Source organism: Opisthocomus hoazin, chromosome 39 (genome assembly GCF_030867145.1).
Source record: "Opisthocomus hoazin isolate bOpiHoa1 chromosome 39, bOpiHoa1.hap1, whole genome shotgun sequence".
Classification (NCBI taxonomy): Eukaryota; Metazoa; Chordata; class Aves; order Opisthocomiformes; family Opisthocomidae; genus Opisthocomus; species Opisthocomus hoazin.
Genome location: NC_134452.1, coordinates 469490 through 493153, shown reverse-complemented (window position 1 = coordinate 493153; position 23664 = coordinate 469490). Strand labels below are relative to the sequence as shown.

The 23664-nt window shown below is 63.8% G+C and overlaps 3 protein-coding genes across 6 annotated transcripts; all 3 read right to left on the bottom strand.

Moving 5' to 3' along the window:
• Positions 1-60: 60 nt before the first annotated feature.
• Positions 61-6348, bottom strand: CCDC61 (coiled-coil domain containing 61). 4 transcript variants are annotated; one of them, XM_075446114.1, is made up of 16 exons: positions 6277-6348; positions 5967-6199; positions 4451-4866; positions 3424-3609; positions 3257-3339; positions 3007-3164; positions 1881-2024; positions 1665-1782; positions 1484-1566; positions 1277-1389; positions 1078-1156; positions 896-960; positions 729-807; positions 568-631; positions 370-436; positions 61-272 (listed from the first exon to the last, which is right to left on the bottom strand). In XM_075446114.1, exons 3-16 carry the CDS (start codon positions 4545-4547, stop codon positions 175-177), a joined length of 1434 nt encoding a protein of 477 aa, XP_075302229.1. In that variant the 5' UTR covers positions 4548-4866; positions 5967-6199; positions 6277-6348; the 3' UTR covers positions 61-174. The 4 variants fall into 4 exon arrangements, with proteins under 4 accessions (XP_075302229.1, XP_075302230.1, XP_075302233.1 ...); XM_075446115.1 differs by lacking the exons at positions 1484-1566; positions 6277-6348 and having other exon boundaries at positions 1901-2024; positions 3424-3586; positions 5967-6183; XM_075446118.1 differs by lacking the exons at positions 5967-6199; positions 6277-6348 and having other exon boundaries at positions 3424-3644; positions 4451-4623.
• LOC142365379 (uncharacterized) lies at positions 6209-19287 on the bottom strand. Its single transcript, XM_075446120.1, has 4 exons — positions 18634-19287; positions 10745-10842; positions 9807-9852; positions 6209-6961 (listed from the first exon to the last, which is right to left on the bottom strand). The coding sequence occupies exons 1-4, from the start codon at positions 19250-19252 to the stop codon at positions 6696-6698; spliced, it is 1029 nt and encodes a 342-aa protein (XP_075302235.1). The 5' UTR covers positions 19253-19287; the 3' UTR covers positions 6209-6695.
• Positions 6968-9431, bottom strand: LOC142365378 (uncharacterized). The gene is made up of 2 exons (XM_075446119.1): positions 7668-9431; positions 6968-7587 (listed from the first exon to the last, which is right to left on the bottom strand). The coding sequence occupies exon 1, from the start codon at positions 9023-9025 to the stop codon at positions 7847-7849; it is 1179 nt and encodes a 392-aa protein (XP_075302234.1). The 5' UTR covers positions 9026-9431; the 3' UTR covers positions 6968-7587; positions 7668-7846.
• Positions 19288-23664: the final 4377 nt, after the last annotated feature.

Genomic DNA, 23664 nt, shown 5'->3' with positions numbered 1-23664 from the left:
AACAGGGGGGACACAAAGCCCCCCCCCACTCCCCATGCCCCCAAGAAGCCGGACACTCCGTGGGGGGCCACACCAGGGTTTATTTAGGGGGGGGACACACACTCACCCCGCCAGCGCTGTCCCCCGGTGGGGACAGAGGGAGGGGTGAGGGTCCCCCAGGGGGGTACGGGTGGGTCACATGCGGGTGGCCAGGCTGTCCATGTACTCCTGCAGCGCCTGCAGCCGGGCGTCGATCTCGGCCAGCTCGGCCGAGGGCTCCTCGGAGCGGTTCTCTGGGGGGGAAAAAAATGGGTTAAAAAAGGCCTGAATTGGGGTGGGGGGCACCCCGAAAATGCGGGGGGAGGGGGTGTTATGGGGGTGGGGGCTCACCTTTACCGGGGCACTTCCTGGCAGCATTGCTCGCAAGCGGCTTGGGGCTGGCGGCTGGGCGAGGGGCCTGGGGGGGGGGGGGGGGGGTGACTCTGTTGTAGCCCCCCTGCCAGCACCGTGGTCACCCCGCTTTGGGGGTGCAGGGGAGGGGACCCCAAAAAGGGGGCGGGGATCCCAGGCATCTGGGTGGCCACTCACCACACTGGGGCCGTTGCAGGACGAGGTGCTCAGGGGTCTCTGGGGGCGGGTCACCCTCCTGCCCCTGCCCGAGGAAGGGGGGTGGGGGGGGGGTTAAGGCATGGTGGGGGGGGGTTTGGGGTGCCCGGGGGGGGTCGGGGTGCCCCCACGCCGGTGGTTACCTGGGGATCAGGGACTCGGAGCGCTCATCGGCTTCGCTGCCGGAGCTCACCGCCGAGCGTCGGCTCCGGAAGCTTTCAGCTGCGGGGAGAAATGGTTTGGGGGGGTTGGGGGGGAGCCCCAGAAATCAGTGGGTGCCCCCCACCCACCCCCGCTGCTCCCCACTCACCCGACGAGCTGCGCCCGTGGCTCCTCGCCGGGCTGGCGCTGCCGAAAGTCGCCCCGCGCCGCTGGCTGCACCCAAGGGAGACGGTGGGGGGGTGGCAGGGGGATGTGGGGGGGCCCCCCCCCCCCGAGTGCCACGGGAAGCGGGGGGGGGACACGGTGACAAGGTGGCTGTCACCCACTTACTTTTTGAGCTCGGCTTCCTTCTGCCGGCGCTGCCGGGCCCTGACGAAGGCGGTGGGGTCGAAACGAGGCGGGCGAGAGCCTGGCAGGGAGGGAGGGAGGGGGGTGGCAGGGTGGGCACGGGGGGGGGGGGGCAAACCCCCTTTGGGGGTGGGTGTGTGTCCCCCCCTCACCCCGTGAAGTGTCCCCAAACGTCCCTCACCCGCGGGTGACGGCGACCGCGGTGGAGGGCGGCCCTGGCTGCCGCCGCGGCTCTCCCGGGATGCCGAGCGTCGCTCCTGCGGGCGAGGGGCCGCGCCGGCGGGGGTCTGGCAGCTGCCGAGAGGACCGGTTGCCGTGAGGGGGGGGGCACCCCACGAGGACAGGGGCCCCCCAGTGTCCCCCCCCCCACCCCCCAGCCTGGCCTCACCCCCTCTTGCAGGAGGCCAGCTCGGCCGTCAGGCTCTTCACCCGCAGCTGCAGCCTCTGCTGCGACGCCTTCGCCGCCGACAGCTGCGAGGAGGTGGGGGGGGGAAAGGCTATGCCAATGGCAGACCCCCCCCCCCCAAAAAACACGGCCGGCAGCCCCCCCAGACTGCAGGCGAACCCACCTCGGCGGCCAGCTTCTGGTGCTCGCGCCGGTGCCGGGCTTTCTCCCGCAGCAGCTCGTCCTCGGAACGCCGCACCGCGTGCCGCAACGCCGTCTCTGCCGCCCGCTGCTCCTCCAGCCTGGTGGGAGTAAAAAGAGGGGTGTGAGGGGGTGGAATTTGGGGGTGGGGGGTGCTCTGACCCCGAACCCTTCGCCCGGTGACGCCGGCGCCGCTCACTCGTCCCGCAGGCGCCGGACCTCGGCATCTCGGCCGTCGTCCCCGCGCCGAGCCCGCAGCCGCACCAGCTCCTGCCTCAGCTCCCGCAGCAGCGCGGCAGGATCCGGCCTCCCCACGTAGGACAGCGGCAGCGGGTAGTGGATCCTGGAGGGGGACAGCGGTCACAAGCAGCCCCCCCCCCCCCCCCCAAGCCCTGGGCTCCCCCCAGAAGTCCCCTTCAAAGCCCTGGGCTCCCCCCTGCTCGCCCCCATCAGTGTCCCCCCCAAAATCTGCTCCCCCCGCCCAAACAATTCCACTCCCCCCATGCACCCCCCACCCCAAAATCCACCCTAACCCCCCCCCTCCCTGACCTGCCTGGACCTGGCTCCCCCTTTCCCAGGGCTGCACCCCCCCCATCTCTGGGTGCCTCTCTGGCTCCCCAGGGTGCCCCCCATTCCTGCAGCCCCCCCCTGCCCCCCTCAGCAATTCCACTCCCCCCCCAACCCAAAATCCACCCTAACCCCCCCCCCCCCCGACCCACCTGGACCTGGCTCCCCCTGTCCCAGGGCTGCACCCCCCCCACCTCTGGGTGCCTCTCCGGCTCCCCAGGGTGCCCCCCATCCCTGCAGCCCCCCCCCAGCAATTCCACTCCCCTCCCCACCCCAAAATCCACCCTAACCCCCCCCCCCCCCGACCCGCCTGGACCTGGCTCCCCCTTTCCCAGGGCTGCACCCCCCCCCATCTCTGGGTGCCTCTCCAGCTCCCCAGGGTGTCCCCCATCCCCGCAGCCCCCTCCTCCCAGCAATTCCACTCCCCCCACCCCCCCAAAATCCACCCTAACCCCCCCACCCGCCTGGACCAGGCTCCCCCTTTCCCACACGGGGCTCCCCCTTTCCCAGGGCTGCACCCACCCCCCATCTCTGGGTGCCTCTCCGTCTCCTCAGGGTGACCCCATCCCTGCAGCCCCCCCCCCAGCAATTCCACTCACCCCCCCAACCCAAAATCCACCCTAATCCCCCCCTGACCTGCCTGGACCTGGCTCCCCCTTTCCCAGGGCTGCACCCCCCCCCATCTCTGGGTGCCTCTCTGGCTCCCCAGGGTGCCCCCCATCCCCGCAGCCCCCCCCGGTGTGTCCCCCCCCGTTCACCTGTCGAACTCGACGGAGTAGACGAGGATGAGGTAGCGCTTGGTGCTGAGGGGGGAAGCGGTGGGAGGGGGAGGCCGGGCGATCGCCCCCGTTTTCCGGCTGCGCAGGCTCTCCAGGTCGGCGTAGGTGAGGAGCTCCAGGCTGACGGACTCGCTGCTCTGCAGAGGGGAAATGTGGGGGGGGGTGGGGTGCTGGGATCCCCCCCCCTTGAAACACCAGCGGGGGGGAGAGGGAGCAATGCTGGCCTCACCTGCGTCAGCGCCGACTCCAGCATGCCGCAGAAAACCCCAAACTGCTTGAAATTCCCCGTTTTGCGGGTCAGCTCCTCGATGACTGTGAGGAGGAGGGGGCTTTGGTCCAGCGGCTTTTGGGGGGGGCCCCCTTAGCCCGCCCCCCCCCCCCCGTCAAGGCACTCACAAGCGGCGTCGAACTGCCCTCTCCACTGGTCGGTGGTCAGGTTGGCCTCCACCTCCACCTCCAGCGCCGAGCGGGCGAGGGTCAGCCGGACAGCGTGTGGCCCGTGCCGGAAGGCGCAGTCGGCCTGCAGGTACCGCAGCTCCTCCATGGCGCTGGGGGGGGCCTGGGGGGGGCACCTTTGGGTGTCTGCAGAGATGCGGGGGGGAAAGGGGGAGCCCCGTCTGGGAAAGGGGGAGCCAGGTCCAGGCGGGTCAGGGAGCAGGGGGTTAGGGTGGATTTGGGGGTGGGGGGTGCATGGGGGGAGTGGAATTGCTGAGGGGGGCGGGTGGGGGGCTTCAGGGATGGGGGGCACCCTGGGGAGCCGGAGAGGCACCCAGAGATAGGGGGGGTGCAGCCCTGGGAGAGGGGGAGCCCCATCTGGGAAAGGGGGAGCCAGGTCCAGGTGGGTGGGGGGGGTGGGGGAGTTAGGGTGGATTTTGTGGGGGGTGGGGGGGAGCTGCGGGGATGGGGGGCACCCTGGGGAGCCAGAGAGGCACCCAGAGATGGGGGGGGGGGGTACAGCCCTGGGAAAGGGGGAGCCAGGTCCAGGCAGGTCAGGGAGGGGGGGGTTAGGGTGGATTTTGGGGTGGGGGGTGCATGGGGGGAGTGGAATTGTTGGGGGGAGCAGATTTTGGGGGGACACTGATGGGGGCGAGCAGGGGGGAGCCCAGGGCTTTGAGGGGACACTGGGGTGAGCCCAGGGCTTTGGGGGGGCTGCTGGGGGGGAACCAGGGCTTGGAGGGGGTTGCTGAGGGGAGCAGGGGGTTCCCAAGGCTCCTGGGGGCGCTGCTTGGGGGGGCCCAGCGCTTTGGGGGGAGCAGGGGGAGCCCAGGGCGTTGGGGGGGCTTCGGGGGGCGGGGCAGGGCTTTGGGGGTCTGCTGGGGTCAGCCCAGGGCTTGGGGGGGGCCCAGGGCTATGGGGGGGGGGGCTGCTTGGGGGGGCAGGGCTTCCGGGGGATTCGAGGGGACCGCCGGCCCCGGTCACTCACCGCTCACCGCGCTCCGCCGCCGCCTCAGCAGCAGCCCCGCCCCCGGCTGCCCTGCCCCCGTCCCATTGGCCGGATGCGCCTCGCCGCGCCGTCTCATTGGCTACAGCCGCCGCCTGTCGCCACGCGCCCCGCCTCCCCACGGGCGGCCGTTGGCCTCTTGGCGGCCCCGCTGCGGCCCTCTAGCCTCCCGCTCCTATTGGCTGGCAGGAGGAGCCGGCCTCCCGCCTCCGCCAAGCCATTGGTTGCCGCGGCTGTCAGTCATTCCTCCCGAGGCTGGGAGTTGCATCCTCTCATTCGCGGGGAGGAGCCGCGAGTTCGATCCCAGCGCCGGGGAGACCACGCCCCCAACCTTTGCAGTCACCGCGTGGCCACGCCCCTTTCCATTGATAACTTGCAGCGCCCCGCTCCATTCATGCCTGCGGCGGGGAGCAGGGGCAGGGAGAGCACGGAAAGGGGGGGGGGGGGCAACTGAACGTCGAAATCAGTTTAATTAACCAGGGACAGACTGGGGCGGGGGCGGGGGGGCAGGACCTGCCGCGTCGTTGGGCACGAGCAGCTTGGCCTGGGGCAGGGAGAGGCGTTCGTGGGGTTGGAGACCTGGAAGGGGGGGAGCTGGGGGACACAGAGGGTTGAGGGCTCTGGAGATGGGACCCGGGGCCGTACGGGGCTGGCTGATGGCAGCCATGGCAGGATGGAGGCCATGGGTGGCTGAGGGGACGAGAGCAGGGAGGTGGGGGGGGGTGTCTCCGGGTGCCACCTCCATTGCCATGAAAATCACCCCAGAAACAGCCCCAGTGTCATGGCGATGGCTCCATCCCCCAGGCCCTGACTCTGCTGCCATGGCAGTGACCCTGGAAACAGCTCCCACTGCCATGGCAATGGCTCAGTCTCATGGGTACCAACTCCGTCGCCATGGCAACCACTCTGCAACAGCCCCCGGAGTCCCCAGTGCCATGGCAACGGGTCTGTCACGTGGATGCCAACCCTGTTACCATGCCAACGACCCCAGAAACAGCCCCAGTGCCATGGCAACGGGTCTGTCACGTGGATGCCAACCGTTACCATGCCAACAACCCCACAAACAGCCCCAGTGCCATGGCAACGGGTCTGTCACGTGGATGCCAACCCTGTTACCATGCCAATGACCCCAGAAACAGCCCCCAGTGCCATGGCAACGGGTCTGTCACGTGGATGCCAACCCTGTTACTGTGCCAATGACCCCAGAAAAAGCCCCAGTTCCATGGCTATGGGTCCGTCACGTGGATGCCAACCCTGTTACCATGCCAATGACCCCAGAAACAGCCCCCAGCAGCATGGCAATGTGTTCATCACCTGGCTACCACGTCCATTGCCATGGCAACAACCCCCGTAACAGCCCCAGTGCCACAGCGAGAGCTCCCATCACTCGGGTTCCACCCTAGTTCTACAGCAGCGACCCCAGAAACAGCACCCGGCGCCACTGGCGACAGCTCCATCACCCGGGTACCGACTCCGTTCCTCCATGTAGCTTCCTCACCTGGGTACCTGTCGCGTTAGAAGGGGTCAGGGAGCCTGACAAGCGGTGAAAGGAAAGCCGTCCCGTTGAGTCACGAGGTTCAGAGCAGACCCCCCTCTCCGCAGAGAAGAGTCCGGGTGTGGCTGGATCTACTCCTGGTCCCAGACTTGGTCAGCGGTTGATGTCCGAAGGGTTAAGTGTGGAGCTACTCATCAGATGCAACTCGCCCGCCAGAGCCCCGCCAAGGACTTTCACTGGAACAGTTGAAACAATAAATAATTTATTCGAGCGCCAGGAATCACAGATCCGGGGTCGCCACCGATCAACGCACCGTCTACAAAAGTTGAGTTCAAGGTAACGGTTCAGCGCTCTTGTTCACGGCACGTTCCCGGGGATACGTCCGGCAAAGTCAGCGGCGCGACGCTTACCAAAAAGGCGTCCCTCCTCGGGGGGGGGAGAGAGGTTCGGGCCCATCGACCCCCTCCGTCAGGTAAAGGTCTCGCTTGGCTCCTCCTCCCAAAGAGGGTTTTCACGTGCCAGTTTTTAAACGTTTGAAAATCGTTTGGTGAGGTGGGATGAAGTCAATTATTGTGTATCGATTGGCTCTTGGCGTGGTACGTTGCGTCGTCACAAGCGGGACGTGGCAGTTCAACACGCCGGTTTCAAAATGCCTTCGAGCTCTGCGGCCACCCGGGCTTCAGAGCCAGCGGCCAACCTCCTCCTTTCAGAGCAGCAAACGCTGCGCCAGAGCTACGTAAGAGCGTGGGGACGAAGGGAGGGGGCCCAGTGACACAGCACAGCCCCCAGAAAAGAAGGCAGTGCCCAGGAGGAGCGAAGGACTGAGCACAGACGCCCTGAGCTTCGCGTCTGCTGTGGAACAGGAACGAGAAGCCGGGAGAGCTCACGGCCACTTACATCTTCATCCAAGCTCGTCTGCTCCAGATCAACAGTTTTGAACTGGACCCGCTTGAAAATTTCTTCCAGCGCCTCGCAGGCTTTGTAATCCAGCTTCTCCCCTGGGGAAAGAGCAGAATAAAGTCAATTTGGGCGCTGCAGCACGTGGCGCGGCCGGCCGGGACCTCGAGAGCCCCACGCCGCAGGACAGAGGACACGCGGGAAGCGGTTTTCTCCCCCGTCCAGAGGCAGCCCACCCTGCAGACCCCCGGCCCGAATGCAAATTCAGACCCAGCACTGGGCACCCGCCCTGAGTTAGCCCCACGCGCCTGGCCCGGCAGCGGGAAGCAGCACCTCGGAGCAGGATTTCTTGTTAACAGGCGGGGACTGGCCGGCACGGGGAGCCCCAAAACCCGCACCAGGGCTCGCAAGCAGCCCCACAAGCCGAGCTCGGGATCTGCCAGGAGACTTTGGGAAGGATGTCTCTCACCCGGCTGCCCGCAGCAAGCTCGGAGGATTCTGCAAATCCACCTACCAACCAGCCCGGTCGCTCACCCGACGCACATCAGCCGCCGCAGCAGCAGCACTTTCTCCGCCTAAACCTTGCCGAAAGCCGGGATTTCAGCCTCCCCCCTGGGCAGGCAGCCGTCTTCCCAGCGAGCCGGCCCCTCGGCAGCTCCCGTCCATCGGGAATTACGCCACGAGCATCCCCGCTGACGAACCAAGTGCCGTCTGAGGACTCCTTTCGCTACATAAAAGCGCCGCGGCCTCAAAATTCAATCCCTGCTCACACACTGTAAATACACGCGCTGATCTGCCGCCTCTGACCTGTTCAGTTCCTCACTTTTCCATCTCAGGAAGTGCTGGCAGAAGCCGCCTCGTTTCCCAAGACCTGGGGCTGTTTATTTACTCCTTTATTTGCGTATTTCCCTGGACCAGCCCTGTGCAGCAGCCAAGTCTCCGAGGCCCGAGGTGCTGGCCAGCCACGACAGCTCATCCCCGCCAGCTCACGGCGCTGCAGCTCCTCCCGCACCGCTGCACAAGCCAATTTTGGTGGAAAAAACGGGGGTTTCGGACACCACATGGATTGCTGGGGGGTGATTCTGTGGGGCAAAGCGAATTTGGAGAGGGGAGGACCTGGAACCGGGAGGGTGGAAGCTCCGCCTTTCCTCCCGACGCCAGCAGATCTCAGCCCCCGTACGAAGAACGAGGCAACGGCCGCCAGCTCGGCCGCACCGTCCCCTCCGAAACATCGGCAGCCGAAAACGCGGCGGCAAACGGTCGCCCGCTGGGGTCTCCGGCAGCCCCACCGCCACCTCCCCGGCTGGTGCGGCCTTGCCGGCGATGGGGAACCAGCCCGTGCTTCCCAAACAGATCACCCTTCCCACGCCGGAGCCGAGCCACGGGCTGATCTCACCCTGCGGAGCCGGGAACCCACTCAACAAGACCAGGGCGAGCTGCGCGCCCTCCTCAGCTCCCTCCCACCTCTCGAAAGCGGGAGGAGGCCACGGCCGACACCAGTCCCCGTGAAAAAGGTGGAACGCCGCTTCAAATAAACCCAGAGCTTTGTTTCCGTTGTAACAACCATCGCGAGGGGACCCAGCGCAGGGAGAAACGGCGGCACGCCGGGTGGGAAACGGTCCGGCAAAGCACGTGCTGTGGAGCGGGACTGCAAACCCTTCGCCAGAGCCTGAGCCTGGGCTGTGCCGGCGTTCTAGCGTGTGCAGTGGCGTCAAGCAACCAGCAGCCGGGCGTCTGCGTCGCTTGGGGTCTGCTGAGAAACCCCCACTTGCAGGGGAAGGGGGACGCGCGGTCTGGCTGCCCAGCCAGCCGGCGGCTGCGGGGTTTGTGAGCAGCCAAGAACAAAGATCCAGCCCGGCAGAGCCGAGTCCGAACGGCGGCAATGGGGGCTGTGAAAGATTTATTCTGGGGGGGTTGTTTGGGCAGGGTCGTGTTGTTACTCCTCCGGCAGCACGGCTCTCCTCCTCCAGGCACAGCGGCTCCGGCAGTTTCTGGGGTTTGTTACGGCAGCTCCCAAGGGGTTCCCAGCCTTCGGGATTCCCCCTGCAACGCTGAGTCAGCGACAACGGGCACCACGTGCTACGGATTAAACCCCAAGGCTGCCGTCCCCGCAGGTGGCTTCTGTCCCTGGAGCCAAGCCGCAGTTTGCCACAGAAAAATTCCATCCACTCCAGCACCCGCCGAGTTCGGTGGGAAACCGGAACAGCCCGGGCAGGACCTCAGCAGGACCAGGACGACCAAGGGCCGAGAGGAACAACACCAACACCAGCGCTCCACAGAGGAAGAACGCTCCGGCCAGCGCCCACCACTCCGTCTCCTACCCCCGCTACGCGGCTGCTCTTGCTGCTGGCCTCCCAGGCTGGCTCTGGGCAGCAGCCCCGAGCGCGGCGCGGGAGAAGCAGCTCTTTTGGAAGGGAAGGAGACCAGAAAAGAGGCGGCGACCCGCTGTGGGCAGAAACCCCGGCAAAATATCTGCCTGGGGAAATGAGGGCGACCTTCTTCCTCTCCTTCCTGCAGCGCCGCAGATGCCCCGCAAAAACCACCACTCACGAAGACGTTTGCAGGAAACGGAACGAACCGGAACACCTTCCCAGTATTCCCAGTGTGCGAGGAGTTTCCAGACATCGCTCGGAAAAGTGTTCCAGCAAACCTGCTCCGGCTCAGCCCCAACGAGCTGTTTCGGGGGGCGGGGGGGGACGAGGGGCCGCTGAAGCTCTGCTGCTGCCGTTCTGCTGCTCCTCGGCCAGGCTGTCGAGAACTCCTGGCACAGAAACACCTCTGGTGTTGACTTCTCCTGCTCTCGCTGGGATTCAGGCGCTCTCCTGCTGCGGCCTGCAAGAGCCCTAGCTGGGACCACGGCTCCAGCGAGAGCCGGAGCCACGGAACGAAACACCACGACCGCCCAGAGGAGAGAGAAAATCCTCCGGTGACGGCAGAGGGGCTTACCTTTCAGATCTAAGCAGTCTATCCTGGGAGCCAGGTCTTTAAATTCCTGCAAAAGAAAAAGCGGCATTTCACACTCGGGAGGAGGAGGAGGCAGGCGGGGGGGAAGGGGAGGCGAATTCATGCGCTGGGATAACGAGGTAACGCGGCAAATCGAGCAAATCCTCCCCAAAACGACGAGAGGATGAGGGAACTCTCAGCCCAGGCTTCGCTCCAAAGCCGAGACCGCGCTTCGCAGGCTGGGTCCCCGCGCAAGTCGCGGGGAGAGCTGGTGACCCTCCCCGGGACGAGGCCTCGGGGCTCTGCGAGGAAGGGGGGCTGGCAAAGATGAGGGTCTGTCTCTGTGCACGGAGGCACCGGAGCTGCCCAGCGGGTGAGAAAGCGAAACTCTTCCCTCCCAGGCCAAGGGAACAGCTCTAAACACCGAGCTCCGGTGTGCCACTCGCAGGCCGCAGGATGTCAGCGGGACTTTTCTTCACCCTGCGTGAGCAGGGAAACCACAGCGTCGTCGCGGTCTTGCCGCGGGCTTCCCTCCCCTGACCGCACGCGCCGATTTCCGCGTCAAACAGACCCCGAGGCACAAACCGCCTCGCCAACCAGCCCCTGCGAGTCTCGAAGGCGTGCCAGGAGGGGACAGTGGGGACGCCAGAGCCCGCCTCCGGCAGGGCACCCCGAGGAGACGGATGCCGCTTCCCCAGGGAAACCCGGCGCCTTCGTCTCAAAACGGTCGCACCCTGAGTGACACAGAGTGTTTTGCGACCAAGCTCCTTCACCTTTGCTCTCTGCAGCAAGTTTCACCTGTCCAGAAACCTGCTCGGGCTATTAAAACAGGAGTTGTCATTTTTTTTTTCCATTTAATTTTCGACTTTTTAATTTGATTTTAACTTTTGAATGTAACTTCTCACTGCCACGTTTGAAGCGGGAGCCAGCACGCGCTGTACCTGTATCTGCCTCAGGAGTTTGGGTATCTGCTTGCAGTTCAGCTTCTGGCAGGCCTGCTTGTAGGCGGTCACGATTTCCTCGACAGTCACATTCTGGGCTGAAAAGGCAGAGGGTTAAGAACGGAGGTTACGGTTCGGAACCGACACAGCCGCCTTCGCCCACCAGACGCTGCCATCCGCTGGGATTTACGCCCGGCAGAGGAGCCTGCCAGCAGATGACAGGGATGAAGGCTGTTCAGACGCAACGGAACGAAGCAAAACCTGAGCCGGGCTTGCTCAAACACGTCGACGGGAGCCAGCCCCGTCTCGCTCGGGCAGAAAAGCGGCCAGAGCAGCGCACCCGGCTCTTCCCGCCACGTTCTGGCACGAGAGATGCTCTTTCAGAAGCAGAGAAGATTTTAGAAGGAATCACAGGACAAAAAAACCCCAATTCCCCCTCAGCAATCGGCTGCAGTGATTAATAAACGGCGCTAATGCGTTCCTCTTGCTTTTAGTTTCACTCAGCTTTGGTTTTTCACTCGATCGCGGCGCGGGCATGGAGCTGGACAGGGTGCGTCCACCCCCACGTACAACCCCACATCTTCCCTCATCGGCTTCCGGAGACGGCCGGAGCAGCGCAGTGAGGACTCGGGGCTCGGCCCGAGGCAGTGAGACATCGGCTAAAAGCCCTCAGAGCCCTCATCCTCCGGCGAACGCATCCCCGGAGCTCAGCTCCTCGCCGGGAAGCTGCGGGAGGGGCGTCTGGCTGCCGTCACCGCCGCCAAGCTCGGCTCCGCGCAGCCAAGCGGCATTTACTCACCGCTTCTGCCTTCCCTGAATCATGGGTAATGCCGCCGCTCCGCATGCCGGGGAAGCCGACACGGGCGGCGGGAGCTGCCATGGGGATCATTAGCCACGTGAGGCCATGCCCACCTCCGCTTTCGGCGTGATTTCGGTTCGGCCATCGGCCCGAACAAACACGAAAGCCGTCCCTGGTCAAACGACGACCTGGAGAAACCAGATTCCCCGGGAACCTCGTCTGGCCGAGCACAAAGCAACCCCCAGCCTCCTGTCCCTGAGGATTACGACATCCAAAAGGCTCGATTGGACCCTAAACACTCTGCCAGCTCGGAAAATTAAAAGAGATAAGACTATTTTAATCTTCTCCCTGTCTGCACCCAACCTGTCAGGCATCTCTGCCAGCGGGATGTGGTCAGAGCGACACGTGGCACAGGCAACGCCGCGCTCCGGCTTGGCCGCACCAGCCAAAAACGCCTTTTCAGCAGCCTTTAGCCCCGAGAGCCTTCCCAGGCCACCACGGTGAGGTTCGCAGGGACAATTCACGGCCCGCCGAGCAAAGCAGCCCAGCTTTAAACACAGCCCAAGCCAGCGCTTAACTAGGGAAGACCTAAGAACGGCTTCACGCCCCAAAAGCCCCAGGTAACAGAGAGCATTTGCTCCTCTGAAGCGACGCGGGGACGTGCCAGCTCGACGGTTCCCCAGGAGCTGCAGAAGGTGCCGGGGAAGAAAATCCACCGAGGCCGGGCGAGCCCCGCATCTAAGAAGAGAAACATTCAGGTTAGCGAGGGGATTAGCAGCGCTCTGCGACATTTCTGATCCCATCTGCCGTGTGAACGCTTTCCTCAGAAAAGACCCAACGGGATTTTGGGAAAGAGAGGAGAGGAAAAGAGCATCGCCACCGTCCTCACGTGGACGAGCATCCCGGGAGCGCCAGGGTGAACCCAGCGTCTGCGGAGCCCGCTCCAAAACGTCCCAGCTGAAGGATTTCTCCCCAGATTCCAAGGTGGAAGCCCTGAATCTTCACAGCCCTCACTGCTGGAGGACAGGGATTTGCTGCTGCTTCCCTCTGCGCACGTCCTGGAACATCTCCGGTCCCAGCTCGTGGCGCTCGCCAAGCCTCGCTGGAAGCCCAGCAGGAAGCAGTATCAGGTCTCGTGGTCCTCTCCAGCCGCTTCCAACCTCCTTCTTCACACAGAGACCTGCACCGAGAAGCTAGCTGGCCCACGCACCGAGACCCACGCTTGGCACGGCGGTCCGTGAGGACTGGGGCGACTGCCCGCTCCCGAAGAACATCCCGGGATGATTCCCTCCACGCGGTGAAACGCTCACCAGCGGATCCAGATCGCCGGTGGGAACCTCTAACCTGCTCCTCCTTCCCCAGAGCTGGTAGGAGCAGTTAGGATTTGATCTTGGTTTTGCTCTCGTGAAGCCTTTAAGGAGGTTGAACGCCAACGCCGCGCGGCGATTCTTCTTCTTGAGAGGCTCAGGCTTCGCTCCGAGGCCACCTCGCTCTGCTGAAACTCAGAGCCGCGAAAAACATTCCTCGCTTGGCCCAAATGACGCATCCTTACGATCGGCGCTGAGACCCTCTGAGGGCAATTCCTCGCTAGGTATCAGGGGGTTTAGTCAACAAGGATCTTCCGGCCGGTTTTTAGAGCATCCCATCCCTGCTCCGTTCTCTTCTCCACCTTCGCAAAGCGCCGCTCTGCTGCCCGTTGGCCGTAACAAAGCCTGCCAGTCAATATTGATATTTCCTGTTGAGCTCCGCCTTGCGGCTCCCCAGCAAATATTTGCAGCAACTGCAACACCCGCCTTCAAAAAACCCCCGAAATTTCTGGGAAAAGTCTTTGTTTTGGCAGAGCAGCGCGGCAGACGAGGGCTGAAGCCGATCCTGTGGCACGGGAGCCGGCGGAAGGGCTCGACACTGCCAACGCCGTCCGCAAAATAAAGCAGAGCTGTTCCGCAGACGGGTCTGGATCAAATGCAGATTTGCAGCCGGCTGGGCAGGCGACGGGGCCGTGCTCTGCTCGCCTGGAATCACCCGCGGTTTCAAACATCTGCTGTTAGCAAGACCAGGCTGGAGACCGTGCAGGTTTCCATCCGGAGCATCCCCGACGGCGTCCCGGATCCTCCCCTTCCTCAAAGCCTGCCCCTGCAATAATCACATTCGAGGACCAAACGAGACGGCACCCAGAGCTCGTCGCACGGTGCTCCAGGTTCTCCCTGCAGCTGCACAAGACTTCCATGCGTTTCCCTAACGAAGAACTAAGATTTACGGCCCAAACAACGCCCGGCTTGGACCCCGCTCGCGTCCTGACCCCTCTGACATTTTAAAGCCCTGCGCTAATACGCCCAAACAGAGTTAACTACCTTATTAATTGATCTCTTCATTGTTGCTCGGCGGATTAAGAGCCGAGGAGTGACAACCAGGGTTATTTCCCAACCTCCTGTGTAACTCGATGTGTTCCACCGGATAATTTTCTGCTAATTTTCGCCCACGGCTCCTGGCAGAGCAGCCACCGGCTGCACCGGGCGCTGCTCCAGCAACGGCACGGGCACTGGAAAACACAAACCGCAGCCGCTCAGCCAGCAAGGCACCGGCAGCGAGCCTGCAAAATTCAGAAAAAAAAACCCAGAAAGGGTCATGGATAAAGTTTAACATTGCAGATAACACTTCTTTCTGCAAAAGACAACAACAGCCCCGTGCCGCTCTCCTCTTCCCAGTCACCAAAAGCGCCGTTTTGGGGGGTTTTGCCCTTAACTACAAGCTCTGCGGGGCTTTTTCGCTATGGCTCTCTGCGAGGAGCCCCTGGGGGTGCCACAACTCAGGCAGCAACAGATCCAAATCCCCCCAAAAGGCTCCCCAAATCCCCGGGGATTTACCCTTCCTGAAAGGCCCTTAATCCCCTGGGATATCGGGATGACGCAGAGGCCCCGCTGCCAGCGAGGAAGCACCGAGGAGGGACTGGCGCGTAAATCCTCTCAAAGCCCAGCGTTTCCGTGCCCCCAAACCGCTCTGCCCGCGGTTTTGCTTCGCCCGCTCCTCTGTCCGCAGCCAACCCCGGCCAACGCAGCCCAGAGCAAACAGGTCATTATTTATTAACAAGGTGGCATCAGCTGCCGGCCGCAGCCACCTCGTCTGCTAAGCTGCTGTGCCACCGAGAAGAAAAGCTGATTTTTCACAGGCTCACGCCGCGCTTTGCTTCGTTTTGCTCCCTGCGCTCGCTTCCAGTCCATGTCCCGGGAGGCAGAGCCTAAGGAACAGGAGGCGAGAGCCGACGTCAGCAGCGGGGATGTCCCTATCCCGGCGCTGCTCAAGCGGTACGTCCCAAAATCCGGCAAGCAAAAGGCAGTGACTTCCATGCGACCGAACGATTTACCGCCACGCCCAAGGTCACCAAATCAGATCTCCAACTCTTTGCCGCTGCTCGGGAGCAGACTGCTGCCGCTTCTCCCGCGCGAGGCTTCGCTTCCCGTCTTCCCACAAAGCTGGAAGAAAATTATTTTCTTCTCCTGGGAAGTGTAAAAAACCCCCACCCCAAGACAGGAGTTTTCTGGCCATCGAGTGGCTCCGTCACTCTCGGTCCGGTGGCACCCAGTGCAGGGAGAGGAAGGCAGTACCAGGGTCCCCCCCACGCCAACGCCAGGCCACACCAAACACGCCGCCTCCAGGTTTTTTTTTCCCCCCTGTGTTTCCACACTCGCTCCTTTGCGACCCGTCTGCGGTTTCCCGGCTGCAGCGGGGGAATGAGGTGAAGACGTCTTTCCCCTCCCGTGCTTTCCATCAGAGATGGCAGAAGACGCGTCCTGATGGCCAGGGAAGCCTTTGGCTCCTCTCCCCACGCGCTGAGGTCCAGAGCTTTCTAACAAAGCGGCTGGCAAAGCCGTAGGAGGGGGGAGAAGAAATCCAGGGGCACTTTTCCCGCCTCGTCTTGCGCTCTGGCCCCGAACCTCCTCACCGCCGGGTATTTCCATCCTGGCCAACTCCTCGGACCTGTGCAGGCTTAAATCAGGACAGGGTTTGGCGGAAAACAAGCTGGGAAAAAACAGGATGAGCTTTCGGGTTCTTCTGGGTTAAACCCGGCGCAGCACCTCCGTCGGCAGAACGCACTGGCCACGCGGGCGCCCAACGGGAGGAGCGAAGAGGAAGGCCAGAGCGGAAAGCGCTGTCATTTAACCTGGACGTCGAGCCGGGTGAGGCGGCAGAGAGGCCGGTACAACAGCCTGGCAAGAAAGAATTGAAGGCAGAAATAATTCATGCTCACCGGCGAGGTTTCAGGGAAAGGAGGGCTGACGAGTGGAACCCGACACGGGCCTGCAGAGAGGCCGCTTGTCTGGGAGCTGCGGTAGCTCCGTCGCGTCAGGATGCTTTAAAGGCGCAGCAGTTGCCAGGGGGGAGGGGAAAGAAAGCGAAAAAAGAGAAATATTAAAGAAACGGTGCTCGATTTGGTGAGAAACGTGGTGCTCTCAAGCCCCCGACCGCCTCCTGGGGTCCAGGCAGGGGGTTTCTGCGAGAGGCGAGGGAATTGCTGATGTTCGGGTATCACTGGTTTAAAAATTCAACCGAGCGTCTGCCGTGGGGGCTGAGGAACCGGGAGCGGACGGACCCACCACCCGCTAAAAAACGCCCACGCTGCTCGGAACACGTCTCCCCAGAGAGGGAAGCTTTGCAGCCAACCACACACCTTCCTCACCCTCCTCTTCCTCCAAGGCCTGGCAAGCGCACCGGCGAGGCAGGCCCCGTGCCGCTTGGCACCAAGTCCCGTGCCGCGTGCCACCCGGCAAAACCAGCCCTGCCGGTACCGGCTGGGGAGGAGACCTCGGATTCAAGTAGCCAGAAGGAAGTTCAACGAGCAGAGGCGCGTCCGCCGGAGCAATTTCAGCTGCCGAATGATGAACGAGAGATAAACAAAACCCTGAATAAAAACAGTTCTTACCCACACGTGAGAGGATGAACAAAAGCGGCGCCACGGGCAGCGCGCTCCCGAAGCCGAGGGAAAGACAGGGCCCAGGTGACGGCTTCCAGAGCCGCGACGACCGGCAGCACACGGGATTCCTCGCTAACGACAGAGAGGAAATTCGCTTTCGGGGACCAAGCCTGAAGTTCAACAGCTTTAAGGAAAGGTCCCCAACACCAGGCTTCGGGGAAAGCCTCCGGCTCCGAGCCAGCGCGCCCGCAGCTTTGGGAAAGGCGAGCTCAGCGGAGGAATTCGCCCCTCCCGGGCTCCCTCCGGGATCAGGGCGCGTGGGAAGAGCGCGGCTCGTTTGGGAGCACCGAGCGACGTCCGCTTTGCGGAGCAGCGGAGAAGGGCTCGGGGGACAAACCCCCGGGGTTGGCTCCGCCAGGCGAACGGTGCGTCATCAGCCGGAGCAGGATCAGAGCGGCGCAAAAATCATCTGATTGCAGGTAAATTACCAAAACCAGGACAAACGCAAACAAAAAGGCGCCCGCGAGCCGCTCTCCCCCACCGCCGGAGGTATTTCACGGAGGCGTCTGGCTGCCGGTCCCCGCCGCGGGATAAGCCAGCTGACGCCGAGCAACAAAACCAGAACCAACCCGCGCTCCGGAACGAGACCCAGCGCTTCTTAGGCCACGGCTGGGGTCTGCGCAGTGGAAATGGAACGCATCTCGTCACCCAAGGAGGCGTGCGCCCGGGAAAGACTCGGGAGAAACCAAATTTCTGGCTTGTGACTCAGGAAAAGGAAAAAAAGAAAGGCCCAAAAAAGGAGGTGTGGCTGCCGGTGACCGATGCTTTCGGTGCTCGGACCGCAGCGCAACGTCCTTCGCCGCATCTCTGGCTGGTTCCCCTGTTTCGGCACGGTACAAAGAACCTCCTGAAATGCGCAGGCAGCCACGTTATGGGATTATCGGGAGGGCTGGCTGCATCCCGGGGCAAAGCCTGACGGGTTCGGCACCCACCGCCAGCGGGTCCACGGACACCGGGAGAACGGGGACCAGAGATTGCTGGAGCTCACGTTCAGGCCGTGCTCCTCGCTGGGGACGTTTCCCGGGAACGCCACACTCCCCCGCTCCCCACATTGAGCTCCCCGCACTGCCGGAGGGGCTGGGGTGGGCGTCAGCATCCAGAGACGTTACCAAAACCTCCGGAACCTCGGAGGGACGGCGCTCCGGGTCCTCTCCTTCCTCCTCCCCTGGGCAGGGGAAGCTTTGGGGAAGAGCCACTGGTTTCTCCACGCTGCTGCCGTGGGACCATCGCCCTCCTCGACGGCAGCGGGCAGCCAGGGCTCTCCCACCGCACCGGCTGAGCCCAACCATCACCGCCGCTCCCACCAGCAGCACCGATTCACCTCCATGGTTTCGCCAGGCCCACAGTTTCAGCGTTGAAGTTGGGATTCCCAAAGGCTGCGGTTGGGTACCCCAGCCCAGGGCAGCTTCGGCTGCGAACGGGGGTCTCTGCCCCAGGCTGGGGAGCCTCGCCCCCAGGATGGGGGTCTCTGTCCCAGGCCGAGGGGCATCTCCCCCAGACCAAGAGCCTCTGCCCAGGGCTGAGCGGTCTCTCCCCCCAGGCTGGGGGTCTCTGCCCCAGGCCGAGGGGGATCTCCATCTGGGGCCGGGGGTCTCCGTCCAGGGCCACGGGTCTCAGCCATGGGCCAAGGGGCCTCTCCCCCAGACCAGGGGTCTCTGCCCCAGGCTGGTGGTCTCTGTTAGGGGCTGTGGGACCTCTTCCCCAGGCCAAGGGTCTCTGCTCCAAGCCGAGGGGCCTCTCCCCCAGGCCGGGGGTCTCTGCTCTGGGCCAAGAGGCCTCTCCTCCAAGCTGGGGGTCTCTGCCCTGAGGGACCTCTCCTCCAGACTAGGGGTCTCCGTCCTGGCCTGAGAGGCCTCTCTCCCAGACTGGGGGTCTCTATCCAGGGCCGGGGGGCCTCTCCCCCAGGTCGGGGGTCTGCATCCAGGGCTGAGCGGTCTCTCCCCCAGGCCGGGGGTCTCTCCCCGGGGCCAAGAGGCCTCTCCCCCAGGTCGGGAGTCTCTCCCCGGGGCCGGGGATCTCTCCCCCAGGCCGGGGAGCCGTGGTGCGGTCTCTGCTCTGGCCGCAGCTCCCCACCTCCGGGAGCCAAACCCGGTGTCCACCCCCAACACACACCCCCGTTACCGTGTCTCCAGGGGTCCTTGAGCTCCTCCGACCCCGAGACGATGTCCTCGTCGCAGGGGAACGTCACTCGCTTGGCGCCGGGCCGCAGCCGCGCGTCCTCGCTGCCCCCGGCAGCCCCGGCCGGGGAGGCCTCGGCGGGCGGCGAGGCCTCGCTGCCGGGCTCGGGGGGGTCGCGGCCCAGCCCCGGGGCCTCCATGGCGGAGCTCTCCCTCCTCACCGCCTCCCCGGGGGCAGCGCCCGGCGCGGAGAGGCCGGACCGGGGCGGGGGGAGCGCGCAAAGGCCGCGCAGGGGAGCGGAGCCTCCGCCCGCCAACGGCCGGGCCGCCGCAGATTCGCCACGGTCGCGGGCGGAACGGCAGCCGGGGAAGGACGGGGAGGAGCGACGCGGGGAATAAAAAAAACCCCCACAGAATAAAAGCAATAAAAAAAAGAGCGAAAGCAGGGGAGAAGGCAGAGGAGCGGGGCGAGCGGCGGTGGCGACTCTGCGGCGACAGAGCGTTCCGAAGAGGAAGCGCTCGGGGCCGCCGCACTTTCGCCACGCCGAAGGGGGGAGAGGGGGACTGAAAAACCGAGAGCGGAGGAGGAAAGGAACACGGGGGATGGGGGAGGACCGTGACATCCCAAACAGGAGCGCGGTGTCCCCGTGTGCCGCCCTTCTCCACACCCCGGGTAACGCGAATCTGCGGCGCAGGTAACGCGATGCGCGGTCGCGATGCGCATGCGCGGCCCCCCCCCCGCCCCAGCCCCTCAGCGGGGACGCGGCCTGGCGGGAGCGGCCTGGCGTGTTCCCGCTCACCCCATCCCCCCCGGCCTGTCCGAGCGCGGGGCTCCCACGAGTGTGCGGGTAAACGGGGCGGGGGGGGCGCGGGGGGGGCCTGGGGGGTGGGGGGGTGCATTTGGGGATCTGGGGGGGACATCTGGGCTCTGCCCGAGCTGGCTGGGGCCGGGTGACTGGGGGCAACTGGGACGGAATGGGAAGAGGTGGCTGAGGACTCGCTTCCTGGGAAACTCAGTAGGAGGGTGACTCTCTTTTTGCCATCGGACCCCCTCCAGACCTCTGTGCTCTGCTGGGAAACCCTCCGGAGCCTGTCACGGTGCGGGGAAGTGGCCGTGCAGCAACAGCAGACGCTGGGCCTGGCTGGGATGCCCGGAGACCCGTGGGGTGGCCGCAGCTGGGAGCACCCTTCCTGTGCCCTATCCTGGCTGCGTGCTGGAGGGGACGGCAGGCCCCTGTGGCACAGCCCAGCTTCTGCTGCTGGGTCTAGGCTGAGCTGTGGCAGTGGGGAAGGATGGCTGCAGGGCCAGGAGACGCGGCTGCGACCCGAGGCCTTCGCAGGGCTGTCGTTCAAAGCAGCGTCCCTGCACCCCGGGGTGCCGTGTGTGCAGAAGCACTCTGGGACTCAAGGCAAGGAGAACTTCTGCCCTGGCTCACGCGCAAGGATGTGCGAGCCCAGAGCATGCTGGAGGTGGGCAGCTCTCAACATCGGGATGAACGATAACCTGCAAGCTTGGCAGAGAGCGGGCACCTTTTCTTGCCGCGCGATGTCTGAGCAGGGGCTGCTTGGGCTAAAGCTTCTCTGCTCTCTTCTGTTCTGCTCTCTTTTCCTCTGGGTTTCACAGAATCCCAGAGTCTTAGCATGGTCGGGGTTGGCAGGGACCTCTGGGGTCACCCAGCCCAACCCCCTGCTGAAGCAGGGTCACCCAGAGCAGGCTGCACAAGCCCGCGTCCAGGCAGGTCATGAATATCTCCAGAGGAGACGTCACAGCCTCCCTGGTGTTCTGGTTTTGGCTGCAGCCGGCAACAAAAGCGCCATGTGGCCGCCCCTCCCCCTGCTGGGGTGTGGAGGAGAATGGAAAGAAACAGGCAGAAACTGGTGGGTCGGGATAAGGGCAGTTGAACAGAACAGCAAACAAAGGGAACAGTACAACAACGATACAGATAAGGAGAAAACACGACACGAACTGCACGACCCACAGAGCCGCTCTCCCGGACAGGACCTGCGCCCGCGCTCCCGAGCGGCGAGCACTCGTTCCTGCCGCGCCGCCCCCCCCCCCCCCCCCCAACGGAACCCAGCATGACGGCACACTGTATGGAATACCCGGCTCTGTTTGCCCAGGCTGGGGTTGGGTCAGCCCACGCGGCTGTGCCCCTTCCTGGATTCTGGTGAAAATTAACCCTGTCCTGGCCGAACCCAGGACACCTGGGCAGCCTTTTCCAGTGCTCCGTCACCCTCAGAGGGAAGAAGTTCTTCCTCGTTTTCAGCTGGAGCTTCCTCTGCTTCAGTTTGTGCCTGTTGCACCTTGTCCTGTTGCTGGCCACCACTGGAAACAGTCTGGCCCCGTCCTTTTGAGAACCCCCCTTCAGATATTGATCGGCATTTCTAAGGTCCCCTCTCAGCCTTCTTTTCTCCAGTCTGAAGAAGCCCAGCTCCCTCAGCCTTTCCTCACAGGAGAGATTCTCCAGTCACCTCATCATCCTCGTAGCCCTGTGCTGGGCTCTCTCCAGTAGCTCCTCATCTATCTTGAGCTGGGGAGTCCAGAACTGCATGTAGTACTGCAGATGCGCCCTCACCAGGGCAGAGTAGAGGGGGAGGAGAACCTCCCTCGACCTGCTGGCCACACTCCTCTTGATGCACCCCAGGAGACCATTGGCCTTCTTGGCAACCAGGGCACACTGCTGGCTCATGGTCACCTTGTCGTCCCCCAACACTCCCAGTCCCTCTCTGCAGAGCAGCTCCCAGCAGGTCAGCCCCAGCCTGTACTGGTGCCTGGGGTTGTTCCTCCCCAGGTGCAGGACCCTGCCCTTGCCCTTCAACTCCATCAGGTTCCTCTGCGCCCAACTCTCCAGCCTGTCCAAGTCTTGCTGGATGGCAGCACAGCCTTCAGGTGTATCCACCACTCCTCCCAGTTCTGTGTCATCAACAAACTTGCTGAGGGTACACTCTAACTCTTCATCCAGGTCGTTGCTGAAGAAGTTGAATAAGACTGGGCCCAGTACTGAGCCCTGGGAGACACCACTAGTTACAGGCCTGCAACTAGACCCAGCGCTGCTGTGACAACCCTGTGAGCTCTACCATTCAGCCAGTTCTCAATCCACCTCACAGGTTTTGTAGGCCAGCAGAGCAGCTGGGGCTCTGGGACAAGGAGACCCTGGCTCAGTGGGTGCTGTGCTGCCACGGGCTGCTGGAAAGCGTCGGGCAGCTCTGCGGGCAATGCCGCTTCCTGCGGGGGCTGCCATTTCCCCTCTGCCCTCTGCCTCCCTACAGAAAAGACTTGCCCAGGGGACGAAGAAACGCGTCTTCTGCTGGGGAAAGCCTCAGCCAGGGCTGAACTGGTGAAGCAAACCTGGGGCCAGGGAGAGCCAAGGGGGTAGAGGTCCTGCAGGCAGCGGGACAGGCCAGGAAGGACGCTGCCAGCTCAGCTCGCCGCACATCGGAAGGACCCCACGGGCTTCTTGTTCTGGCTTTTTAATTATTAAAACGGAGTCATTTTCCTGTTGAAGGCTGCACCTCCACCTGCCTTAGCAGCAGCAGCAGCACAGCGCTTGCAGGGCGCGTCCCAGTGTCCACCACCATGGCCTTGAAGAGCCCATGATGAGGATGGTCTGAGCTGCCAGTGAACGAACGGAGGCATCGCTGTCTCTCTCCAGGATCTTGAGGGCTGTGACAGAAAGCAACAGAGCTGAGATGAACCCCCGCTGTGTGCAGAGACCCCCAGGCATCCCCTCCAGCCCGTGCTCCCTACTCACCCCTGCAGATCTGAGAGATCTCCTCCTCGCTCCTCAGGGACCGTGTGGCAAGCCCTAGGCACAGAGCTGGGTCAGAGCCCTTGCTCCCCAGCACGCTCGTGCCAGCGCAGCGGCAGGGGCTGGGGCCAGGCTTCCAAAAGAGGGACCGCGGGGCTGTGGCTCACCAATGAACCTCACGGCCTCCTTTTGCAAGCTGGGCTGAGCATCCTCCAGGTACCGCAGGCTCTGCTCCAAGTATTCGTCAGCCCTGCTTCTGTCCCGCGCCAGCTGGAGAGAGCAGAAAGACATGGGCATGTGGCAGTCCCTCCTCCCAGCGCCTGCCATTCCCCTTCCCACCCAGGCCATTCCTGTCTCCCAGCCAGGAGCCCTGTGGGGGGTCCCGAGACCCCTCCCTCCCACTGCAAGGCCCAGATGGGCCAGGGTCTCCAGATCCTGGGGCTTGTCCTCACCAAGCACTCTCCAGTCCTCCACGTCTGCCCTGTCTGCACCCGGGCTTTGAGCTTCTTCCAGCCGAGGAGCTCTGCTGCAGCCAGGAGGGCTTCTCTGGAGGCCTGCAGAACAGCAGAAGCTGGGAGATGGCACCACAGCCTGGGGAAGGAAACCTGGCATCCCCCTCGTCTTGGCTTTGTTCCTGGGGTGATCCCGCCCTTAGGAAACTGGGACGTGCCCTGGCCCAAACGGCCGGGGGTCTCTTCCCTGCACCACGCTTAGCTTTGAAATCTGTACCTGGGCCACGCTGTCGACCCGGTCGCTCATGTGAAAGAAGAGCGGGACCAGGAATGACCACACTTTGATCTTCATCATCTTCTCGTCATTCCCCACCACTGACTGCAGCAGGATTCTGCAGAGGCTGAGGGAAAGCTCTCGCAGCTGGCCGGACTCCTGGTGGGAAGGAGGAGAGGTGGACTTCAGAAAGAGCATTGGCCTACCAGTGCTGGGCAGGGGTGTTGTCGTGACTGAGGTGATGGGAGATGTAGGGGGGAGCCCAGATATAGGGGCTGCAAAGCCCAGAAGCTATCCCACGAGAGCCCGGGGGAGCAGACCCTGCTCCACGGGCTGCCCACAGGGCTGGGCAGAATGGGAAGCTGTCCTTGCAGGGTGCCCATCTGTGGGGTTCAGGCTCTACCATCTGGCTTACATGTTCAAAGAGTGGTGGGAGAACCTCCACCAGCTGCACAGCGATGGGGCTGGCCTCGTCCCTGGTCAGGTGGCCCAGCACATTTCTGAAGAGGACCAGGACCCTCGTCTTGACATCGGTGTCGCCATGTTGAAGCATCTCCAGG

Coding starts and splice junctions, on each gene's coding strand:
- CCDC61 (XM_075446114.1), bottom strand. CDS start 4,547: ATGAGACGGCGCGGCGAGGCGCATCCGGCCAATGGGACGGGGGCAGGG. Junction 1,157..1,276: donor GCGGTCGCCGTCACCCGCGG/GTGAGGGACGTT, acceptor CCTCCCTGCCAG/GCTCTCGCCCGCCTCGTTTC. Junction 961..1,077: donor AAGGAAGCCGAGCTCAAAAA/GTAAGTGGGTGA, acceptor CCTTGGGTGCAG/CCAGCGGCGCGGGGCGACTT.
- LOC142365378 (XM_075446119.1), bottom strand. CDS start 9,025: ATGGAATTTTTCTGTGGCAAACTGCGGCTTGGCTCCAGGGACAGAAGC.
- LOC142365379 (XM_075446120.1), bottom strand. CDS start 19,252: ATGTCACGGTCCTCCCCCATCCCCCGTGTTCCTTTCCTCCTCCGCTCT. Junction 10,843..18,633: donor CAAGGACCCCTGGAGACACG/GTAACGGGGGTG, acceptor CTGCCTTTTCAG/CCCAGAATGTGACTGTCGAG. Junction 9,853..10,744: donor AACTCCTGAGGCAGATACAG/GTACAGCGCGTG, acceptor TTTCTTTTGCAG/GAATTTAAAGACCTGGCTCC.